This window comes from Ceratotherium simum, chromosome 2 (genome assembly GCF_057802395.1).
Source record: "Ceratotherium simum simum isolate JZ-2026a chromosome 2, ASM5780239v1, whole genome shotgun sequence".
Lineage (NCBI taxonomy): Eukaryota > Metazoa > Chordata > Mammalia > Perissodactyla > Rhinocerotidae > Ceratotherium > Ceratotherium simum.
Genome location: NC_141901.1, coordinates 3,104,029 through 3,115,246, shown reverse-complemented (window position 1 = coordinate 3,115,246; position 11,218 = coordinate 3,104,029). Strand labels below are relative to the sequence as shown.

The 11,218-nt window shown below is 46.6% G+C and overlaps 1 protein-coding gene across 1 annotated transcript; it reads left to right on the top strand.

The window, feature by feature from the left end:
• The first annotated feature begins 526 nt into the window (after window positions 1–526).
• Window positions 527–4,444, top strand: IL10 (interleukin 10). The gene is made up of 5 exons (XM_004425092.3): window positions 527–691; window positions 1,512–1,571; window positions 1,828–1,980; window positions 3,012–3,077; window positions 4,167–4,444. Exons 1-5 carry the CDS (start codon window positions 527–529, stop codon window positions 4,257–4,259), a joined length of 537 nt encoding a protein of 178 aa, XP_004425149.1. The 3' UTR covers window positions 4,260–4,444.
• Window positions 4,445–11,218: the final 6,774 nt, after the last annotated feature.

Below are 11,218 nucleotides of genomic sequence, written 5' to 3'. Positions count from 1 at the left end.
AAGGAGAAGCCTTGGGTGTTCAACTTAGGTTGGGGAGGGGATCCAATTATTTCTCAATCCCAGTGTATTCTGGAATGGCCAACTTGTCCACGTCACTGTGACCTAGGAACACGCGAATGGAACCCACAGCTCTGCGCACGGGACAGCTGTTCACCCCCGGAAATCAACTTTTTTTATTGAGAGAAGCTGTAAAATTATTTTAAAAGAGAGAGAGAGGTAGCTCATTCTAAAAATAGTCGTAATGCAGAAGTTCATTTTCAACTATCTTTTTTGCTTACGATGCAAAAAAAATACTTTAAGAATAAGAAGTTCAACGAATGCAAAAAGGTCTAGAGAAGGGAGGAGCTTTAATGAAAAAAACGTTTGCCAGGAAATTTGTGACTCTGTGGCTTTTTATGAATGGGGAGGCCTCACTGAACCCACAATATAAAAGGGGGACACAGGAGGTGAAGGTCTACACATCAGGGCCTTGCTCTTGCAAAACCAAACCACAAGGCCGACTCGCAGAAGAAGGCAGAGCTCCGCCATGCCCAGCTCAGCGCTACTGTGTTGCCTGATCTTCCTGGCCGGGGTGGGAGCCAGCCAAGACGAGGGTACCCAGTCTAAGGGCAGCTGCACCCTCTTCCCAGCCAACCTGCCCCACATGCTCCAAGAGCTCCGAGCTGCCTTCAGCAGGGTGAAGACTTTCTTTGTGAGTATGATGCCCTCCTGTCCATCCTTCCTTCCTGAACCAGGCATTCTGCTAGAGCTGTAGGGACCCTCCTTCTTGCTCACCTCCATCCCCAGCATCTATTTCCCCAAACTTAAATTCTTAAGAGAGTCCCAAGTCAAGCCATGGGTTCAGTGAGTTAAGCTAAGCCAGGGTGATGCAGCAAATACTCAGGAAAAGCTGCCTAGAAGGTAAACGTACTCTCCCCTGTGCTCAGAAACTTTCTACAAGATTCTCTTGGAGCTTCGTATTTCCTTGGCTGGGAGAAATCCTGTAGGGTCTGATTGGATGTGAAGACGTTCCCCATACCCTAAGCAGGGAAATGTAAATTGCCTCAGCCTAGAGGGCTTCCAGAACCTGAAAGACTCATGGTCTGGGGAAGCGCCATACAGGGGAAAACCTGCCTTAGGAGATGCTTCCCACTCCCAGAGACCTTCCAAGGCTGCAGCTGGATGTGGGCAGCAGGGAGAAAGAAAAGCACAGAGCCCCGGAGGGTTGACATGGGGGTCCTTCACGCGTGATATGGCTCTGCAGAAAGAAGACCAGGACCGAGTCAAGCTTCTGCCTTGGCTTCAAAATCGGCCAGATTTTTAAAATCACTTGATCCCAAGAGGGAGGACCTGGTTTAACTAAGGGTCCCAGCCACGTTGAATGTCCTATTTTGAAAAGTCTCCTTGCCATTTTTGGGCCAGGACTGCATTGATTAAAAATCAAAAACTCTATAAATAAAAGGACATCAGAAAGACATTCATTTCAGGTATTTCCCCAAACCTCAAGCTCATTCTCCTTGTGTTCTTTACAGCAAATGAAGGACGAGCTGGACAACATGTTGTTGAACGGGTCCTTGCTGGAGGACTTTAAGGTAAGAGCCGGGGTGGGGAGTGGGGAGCGCAGCGTGACTAAGAGAAGGGAGGCTCTGCCGCAAGCCTGCGTCGCTTTGAAAAGGAGAAGTGAGAAGATCTTAACTCAGCACGTAGCCAGCAGCCGAGGGTTACAAAGGGCTCAGTCCTAGGGGGAGGCGGCTGGTTAGGAAAGATCCCTGGGGACAAAGCTGTCCTCTCAAGCTAGCCCAGCAGCTCTGCCTCCCAGTCACCACCCCCTCTGGCTTCTGCCCTTAGGGTTACCTGGGTTGCCAAGCCTTGTCGGAGATGATCCAGTTTTACCTGGAGGAGGTGATGCCCCAGGCTGAGAACCACGGCCCAGACATCAAGGAGCACGTGAACTCTCTGGGGGAAAAGCTGAAGACCCTGAGGCTGAGGCTGCGGCAATGTGTGAGTAGGAGACCAGTCCTTTCCCTGGCAGCTCCTCTGTTCTTCCCGAAACACCATCTCCTCACACGATTCACACCAGAGACACACACCAGGCTGGCAGGAGCACTCTCGGGAAGGCGCTGGAGTTCCATCTTTTACTCATTTCTCTCTATGCAGGGGGTGGGGTGGCTGCTAGGCATTTACATGTGAAGATTTGCAAACAGCTTTCCTGTTATTTGTGAGTCATTTGTGGGTTATTAACTATTCCTCTCTCTCTTCATGAAAGGGGCCCAGAGCTTCAGTCAGGGCTCCCTTGTCCCTTTAGACCTAGGCCCTGGCACTGGCAGGAGGGGCCAGGAGGTGGGGGTCCTGGGGACAGGAAATTCTACTTACCTCTTATTCTCAATTTTTTGAAAGCAGAGCTCTAAGTGGGGCCCAACTGACTGACAGGTTTCCCCTAGTATTTAGAAGGTCCAGGGAGCTACTCACCCCCAGGCCATTATCTATGAATAATTCCCCAGGATAATTTATTTCTCCAATTAAAATGATGCCCTGGTTTCCTTTATTCTCTCACTGATACAGGGACATCGGTTGGTCTCTATCTGTGGGACAGGACAATGCAAAGCGCTTGGTCTGCATGGCTGAGACTGTGTCTCTGTTCCTCAGGGACTTAGAAATGGCCCTAGTGGCTGGGACTGAAGGAGAGGGACAGGACAGAGAAGCAGGAAAGGACAGAATGTCTGGCTCAGCACTCTGGTCAGCACTGTGGGGTTCCGGCAGAGGAGGGTGGGGAGCTCCAAGACCTGGGTTTTCATGCAAGCCTTGCAAACATCTCAGAGTGGCTTCTAGAGAAACATATTTCATCTCCCTGGGCTGTTTCTTCTGTCTTGGAGGGAAGGATGAGGTAGGGCTCAGTTCTCCCCAGGAGCTATGTGGGGTGGGCATTCAAGATGAGTCTGGCCCCTTCTTCATGCTACCAGCTTGTCTCCCAAGTGCTACGGACACGGGAACTGGGAGCCAGTGTCGTGAACACTTTCTCTTTCCTTCCATAGCATCGCTTTCTGCCCTGTGAAAATAAGAGCAAGGCAGTGGAGCAGGTGAAGAGTGCCTTTAGTAAGGTGAGCTTGGATGGTGGCAGGGAGGGTTGGGGACCATGACCTCTGCCCGCTGCCCAAGGGGTGGAGGTTGGCAGGTGCTAAGCAGCCCGGTCCTTCGTTCGGAAGGAGTGTGGGAACCCGACAAATGGTGTGACCTCCTCAGCCAGCGAGGAGCTGCCGCCTTGGTTATATTTGTTTTCTGTGAAGTGTCTTTGGGGGTTTCTAAATGACTGCTCCCCGCCTTTGCAGGCCTGTGGGTTAGGCCAGCCAGTCAGGCTGTGAACACAGTGAGCTGGGTGCTGGGGAGAGTGACAAAGGAAACAGAAAGTAGCTTGTTGGGAATCTAGGCTGAAGCCACACGTGCAGGAAGCTGACACGTGAATGTGCGCATACAAACACACCCAGGTGTTCAGCCCGGACTCCCTAAAACTCAGACCAGGGCAGGAGGCAGAATCTCACTCACCTGCAGTTGGTCCATGCTCACTTCTCATCTGCCATTCACACCTCTCAAAGTGCCTGAGAATGTCGGCTCTCAGACCAAATGGGGTTTCACGCTTCCCACTGTCCGTGAACTCTTACACCCTGTTTCCCAAAAGCCATGTGGCCTATGTCCTCTTCGTGGGCTGGGGACAGCCACTGGGCAGGGTTCCAACATCAAGAAGCATTAAGCCTCTGACAGTAGGCCGGAGCAGCAGGGCAGGGCCGGCTCCATCCATTGGTGGGGGAGCATAAACATAAAAAAAGGCTCCCTTCTCTCCTTCTCTCCTGTCTTGCTTTCAAAGTGGTTCCTCTAATGTCTTTTCATCAAATTCTGAATAAGCATCATGTGAGCACATGACCTTTAAAATTGTTGAAAAGGCACCATTTTGAAGACGGTGCTTTGCAAAGTGAATGTTCCTCTTGCTACCCACTAGCCATGCTTCAGGTCAATGCACAGCCTTTCCCAAGGCAGCTGGGTATATCCTCAGGTTCCCAGGGTCCATCCTTCACCTCCCGACATGAGGGAGCAGGTGCAGTTTCTGGGTCCCAGGGTCATGCTTATCCAAGTGGGGAACCCACTTACTCGCTCAGATGGGGTTTTCACTAAACATTTCTTGTCTCTCTACACAGCTCCAAGGGAAAGGTGTCTACAAAGCCATGAGTGAGTTTGACATCTTCATCAACTACATAGAAGCCTATATGACGATGAAGATGAAAAACTGAAACACCCTAGGGAACAAAGCATCCAGGACAGCAACTCTACTAGACTCCAGGATGTAAATTGGAGATCTCCCAAATCTGATCCAGGGTTCTAGGAGAGCCCAACCAGCTCCTTGGAAAAACCTGTCATACCTCTCTCCTAGACTATTTATTACCCCTGATACCTCAACTCCCATTTCTATTTATTTACTGAGCTTCTCTGTGAACTATTTAGAAAGAAGCCCAATATTATAATTTTTTTCAATATTTATTATTTTCACCTATGTTTAAGCTGTTTCCATAGGGCGACTCCCTATGGTATTTGACTGTTTTAAGAGAAATTGTAAGTTATATAAGGAAAAAAAATGTTTTTTGGGGAGCCAACTGAAGCTTCCTTTCCAGGCCTGACCACACTTTATAGCTGTTGAGCTGTCTTTCCTGACCTCCTTCTAACTTCTCCTGTCCCTGGGCCTGGGGCTCCCAGAGTGTCGCAAAGACTCTCTCCCTCTTAGGAAAAGAAACTAGGGAGCCCCCTTGAGAATTAATAGTCCAGTGGCTCAGAGGGATTCTCCTGACCTCACTCCCCTACTGCTTCATGCTTGAAAGCTGTGGCCAGCTTGTTATTTATAACAACCTAAAGTTGGTTCTAATAGAACTCAGTTTTAACTAGAAGCAATTCAATTCCTCTGGGAATGTTACATTGTTTGTCTGTCTTCATAGCAGATTTTAATTTTGAATAAATAAATGGGTCTTATTAAAATCATGTTATGGTGTCAGTTGACTTCTGACTAAAATTATTCCCTCAAAGTTTTCAAGATAGCAGAGAGTAGATGAATGAATTCTTCATTCCAGAGAAAGAAAGCCAGCTAACCTCTCCCAGAGAGAGAGAAGCAAATCTGATCAGGAGGAAAAGCTATGCTCACTTCAAAAGCCAAGAGCCAAGACCACTGTAGTCTTCCCATAAACTCAATCCTTTAAGGAATTATCCTTAAATCCTTAAAGATCATGCTGATTTTCAAGGCTGAGGATGAGATTCTGTACATACCAAAATTAGAAAGACAGGCAAAGGAAGTTTTTGTGTTTTTTTGTTTCTTCAAGCTCCAAAGGTCCAGGGGTGAATACTAACTTGCCTGAATTATCATGAGGATTAAGACAAAGTGCTAACATGGCTCCACGAACTAGGAGATGTTCCCAGTGCACACAGTTGTTATCAGTATTCGCCACTAAAAACTCCTCCCAAATCCTCCTTGACCTGAGATGAGGGAGGCAACAGGTTGGACCCAATCAAGTAGAATGTAAGCAATTAGTCCACTTGATAGGATACCCAAGGATTCAAGTGCTGCTGCTCCTTCTGTTTCCTCCTTGAGCCACCAGACAAATGTGAGACCGGCTTCTGACTGCGGTCTGCTGGGAGTGGCTGGGGAAGCCCTACTCAAAGCCCCGTGACTTGGAGGAGAGAGGAGGAAAGAAGGGCTGAGTAAACACTGATCCCCTCACACTCTGCCCAGGCAGCCCTGGTCGGGGGGAGGGTGGGAGCCGACCAGCTGTGGCCAGTTTTTCAGTAAGACCTGACTCACTTCGGTTAAAGTAACCATAGGAAGGAAGTGGGAAGCATCAAAGCTGAAATTCTGAGATGAAAGGTTAGGGTTAAGAATGGAGGCTAGCAAAAGACGAGGAGAGAAGAGTGAGGCTGTCTAGTCCCTCAGCCTGGAAGGTTTAGGCAGTTAAGGCTCTCTGCCAGGCAATGCACACTAACTTAAGTTTGAGGTTGGCACTGCATGTGAGGGAAGTGGGTATCTGAAACCAATAGAGACAGAAACTCACCTGGAGAAGCCACACGGCTGATAAGATGTTGACAGCACCACAATTTATTGGGCACTTATTTTGAGCTAGTCAGTACTAGATATATATGTATCAGGCATGCTGTATGGTATTATTGTTGCTATTTTCTATAAGAGGAAACCAATGCTCAGAAATGTTGGTATGGCTTGCCCACATGGGTAATGTGGAAAATGGAGAACTGAGAATAGCATAAACCGCCTTTTGCTTTGTATTAATTATCTGTTGCTGCCTCCAAAATTTAGCAGCTTACAACAACAAACATTTATTATCTCACAGTTTCTATAGGTCAGGAATCTGGGAGTGACAACTAGGGTCTGACTCAGGGTCTCTAATGAGGTTGCAGTCAACATGACAGCCAGGGCTGCAATCATTTGAAGGCTTGACTGCGGCTGGACAATTCACATCTGAGATGGCGCACTCACACAGCTGTGGGTAGGAGGCCTCAGTTCCTCACTGGCTATTGGTAGGGGTCCTTGGTTTCTCACTACATGCGCCTTTCCACAGGGCTTCTCGAGTGTCTTCACAACACAGCAGCTGTCCTCCCCAGAGCCAGTGATCTGAAAGAGAGCTAGGAGGAAGTCATGGTGTCTTTTAGGCCTAATCTCAGAAATCTCACAACATCACCTCTGCCACACTCTATTTGTCAGAAGTGAGTTGGTAAGTGTAGCCCATATTCAAAGAGAGAGGAATTAGATTCCACCTTTTGAAAGGAGGAGTATCAAAGAATTTGTGGACATATTTCTAAACGACTACACCCTTCTAAGAATTTAGAAGAAATAGCTCAGTGCTGGAATGGCGCATCAAGCTCCTGGGTTGGTAGGGGAAGGGGAAGAGTTGCGTAAGCATCCAGTGTGCATAGAGGGGTCAGTATCATGGACACTGCCCTCCTTCAGTCCTCTCTCTTTTGGCTCAGTCTAACATATTTACTTCTCTGTGCCTGTTTCTCGTTTGGAAAACTAATAAAAATTCTTTCCCAGGTGTTATGGACTGAATGTTTGTGTCCCCTCAAAATTCCTAACCCCCAATGGGATGGAATTTGGAGATGGGGCCTTTGGGAGGTAATTAGAGTTAGATGAGGTCATGAGGGTAGGGCCTTCGTGGTGGGATTAGTGCTTTTATAAGAAGAGACACCAGAAAGCTTGATCTCTCTTTCTCTCCACGAGCACATAGCAAGATGGTGGCACCTACAAGCCAAGAGAAGAGTCCTCATAATGAAACCTATCTTGGTGGCACCATGATCTTGAACTTGCAGCCTCCAGAATGGTGAGAAATAAATTTCTCTTGTTTAAGCCACCCAGTCTATGTATTTTGTTATGGCAGCCTGAGCTGCCTAAACACACCAGGTTTGATATAAGGGTCAAATGAAATGTCAGATATGAAGGTATATATGTGTTCTGGATAGGAAGTATAGAGGTGAGGTTTAGATGGGGATGTTTTTCTTTTTCCCCAACAAGCCTTTACTCTCTAAGAAGAGCAATCACCTCATCTCCCCCCATATCCATCTGTCCTCATACACCAGAGTTTGGATAACAGTAGAGAATGAAAATTTCTGTCTGTGGTCCCAGCTGCTGAGGGTGAGGAGGGTGGGACTAATGAGACAAGCTCCAAAAGTCTGTGATGACAATGTGGTCACCCTATCTAGACACTGACAGAAATCAGACAGATAAAAAGCAAACAGGTCCTTCCACCTTGGGAATGAGGCACAATCTGGAAGGAAGGGGATGAGATCAGAGATGGAAAGAAAGAGGAAAGAGGAGAACAGGCTTGATGGCAGATGCTGCCCATTCTGTGCAGGCTTCCCCCTCCAGACGCTTGTATGAGTGGGTTTAATTGTGGAACATAGGGACCAGTTTTAGGCCTGGGGTGATTTCGGAAAAAGCAGACATAACACTGCAAGGAAATAGGAGCTGGATCATAGGAATATACACTCAGAATTAAAAATGGCAGGAAGATCTTTGAACTTTCATAACCTGCAGAACTGGCTACAGAATGAACCAGCCAACTCTGTCTATTTCCCAGGTGACATATGTGTTTTATTATTTGAGACTCCTTTTACGCACTAACTCATTTGATGACTTTGGAAATTTTACTTACCCCATCTGGGTCTCGGTTTCCTCAATAATAAAATAAGGAAGCAGGTCTGAATCAATGGTCTCCAACTGGGGCCACTAGATTCATGTGGGTTCTTGAAGGCACTCATGGCAGGGAGAGGACTGTCTGAACAATTTCCAAAATTTGAAAAAGCCTAATGAAATTGTACATTTGCCACCCCCACCTTCCATATGTCTGCACAGGCTCATTAAAAACCACATCCAAGTGCTTGGCTGGAGTAACAACCACTGTGTGTAGAAAGGCAGGTTGCCTCATGCTGATCAGAAGCTCTATTTGGTAGTCATCTATTATATCTTTGATTAATAAAATCAGAAAATGAAATTATTTCCTTAAAAATTTTTTAACCAGTCAAAATATTTTAAAATAGAAAATCTCTGGGGAAAATTAATAGCAGCAGTCCTTTGCGGTCAAAAGCTTCAAAACCACTAAATTAGATGACCTCTAAGTTCTCTTCAAGCCCATAGTTCCTAATTCTAGTATCTGATTCCTCAGTCAGCCAGGCCCATTCCCACTTGAACCCTCCTCCGGGAGACATTCCTGTGTCTACAGAGTCTGCACTGGTAATTTTCCAGACGGCTTCCCAGTCGTCTGTGTATCACCCACAGCTCCCCTCTCCCAGCAAGTTTGAGCAGCCACAGAACCTTGAGCTTCCAGAAGCCTCCTTGAGACTCCAGCTGGAGGACACATGTAGGAGATGAAAGACCTGAGGAAAAGTCGCACAGCTCACCTCTCACTCCATAGCACAGGGCTGGCCAGCACAGCCTCTGGAGTCTGCTGAGCCTTGGCTCGAAGTCACATGACCTCGAGTCATCACCTACCTCAGGATTCTCTGTAACACGGAGAGAACAATCCTGCCTTCAAGGTGTTGTCGTTGTAAGACATAGAAGTATGAATACATCCAAAACACAGAGCAAATACTTCATAAAAGCAGCTCTTTCCCTTAGACATTTGGAAAAATGCTCCTGTGGGACCAGATGGTCAGATCAACACTAACACTATGGAAAACAGCTGGACCAGCTTACATGCCAGCCACTAGACCTGGACCTTTCCTTATAACACCTTCCGCCTCCCCACCTACCATTTCTGGGTGGAAAGAGAAAATGGACCATCCTGCACTTGAGAAGGAAAGAAGGAAATAATCGTTTTTTGAGCACCTGAAGTTGGTCCCAGAAATACTTGGCTTGGTGAAGTAAAAAAATATATATATGAATGACAGCCACTAGAGTTGCATAAGTTCAGTGAACTGCTTAACAAAGATGCCTAATCGCCATTCAGGGCAATAATGGTTACACATAACATTAAATTAGATTAGATTAACTATGTAGAAAGCTTTATTTGATTGCAACACTGGGCTTTGTTCACATGTGCTCATTATCCATCATTGTTGCTTATCTGCTAACAACCTGAAAAATGAGACTGCCTACTACCCTCCCTTTTCCCTTACCATTATTCAATAGAAATATATATTTTCCAAGATCAAGAAGCCATTGCATAGAAGAGCCTATAGTTTGTCCAATAATCAACCCAGAATCTCATGCCTATTTGAAGAAGCCTTCCTGGAATATTTGGAGGAGGGGGATATTATTTCCCCAACCGGACCCTAGCATACCTCTCCACCAGGGGCTGAATTAGTAACTGGTTAGTATGCAGCATAAATAGCTAATCTAGTCTCCTTACAAAATAACCTCTACATTCGTATCCGACCCAAATCAAAATAGAGGCAGACGGACTTCTCCTTGGCCTTTGCCCTAAATCAGAGTTTTTATGAGATGCACATTTATTCACTCAGAACCTATTATGCTCTAGGAACATATGCTCTATGTTGGGTGCTGGGGAAAAGCTGTGAAAAAGACCGACATGGTCCCCACCTTCATGGGTGTAAAAGCTAGCGGCAGAAACAGACATTACAAAGTAAACTACACAATTTTATTATAAGTGTGATAACAACTAAATAGAAGTCGGAGCTTTTAACAGGGCAACTAAGCAAAACTCAGGGTTAGGGGAAGGTTCCCTGACAGGGTGACATGAAGGGTGTGTGGGAGCTGCCCAAATGAAGAGAGTGGTGGTGAGAACCTTAGGCAGAGAGAGCTGTGTATTTAAAGACCCCTTAGAACAGGGCATGATTTCACTCATATGTGGAAGGTAAACCAACACACGCACAGATAGAACTGTTTGGTGGTTACCAGGGGCTGGGGGGTGGGGAGTGGGCACAAGGGGTAGAGGGATGCACTTATGTGGTGACTGATAAACAATAATGTACAACAAAAATTTCACAATAAAAAAAAAAAGAGTATACATAAAGACGCCTTAGGGGGCCGGCCCGGTGGCATAGTGGTTAAGTTTGCACGCTCCACGTCGGCAGCCTGGGGCTCACTGGTTCGGGTCCCGGGCATGGATCCACACTGCTCATCAAGCCATGCTGTGGCAGGCGTCCCATATAAAGTAGAGGAAGATGGGCACAGATGTTAGCCCAGAGCCGATCTTCCTCAGGAAAAGAGGAGGATTGGCAACAGAAGTTAGCTCAGGGCTAATCTTCCTCACCAAAAAAAAAGCTAAAGATTCCTTAGAACTGCAAAGAATGGGGGGAGGGGGGTCTCTGAAGCAAGGGTACATTTGTCCTGATACTAATTTGTGCTGATAGCTGGACCCTGGGCCTCTCCAGGACCCTCTGCTTCTCCATCCCTTCTCACACTCTGAGGCCCCGAAGTAGGAAGGAACTTAAACTGCTTCAGGAACTAAAAAGTAAAGCACAACAAGGGAGGGACATTGTGTGTGAGGGAGAGAGATTTAAAATGAGCTTGAAGAAATGGGTAGGGGTAAAAATTTTAGACTTTAACCTAAAAGCAAAGGGAAGCCATTGAAGGCTATTAAGTAGAGAGGAAAATATACATCTTCTGAATGAGAACACTTAGGGGCTATTTGCTTCCACTCCAGACAACAGAAAATTGTAGTCTGGACTAGGTGGTAACAAACACGAATTGAGAGAAGTGCAAGTGTTCAGAGAGTCAGCGACTACATAAATGAGAGTG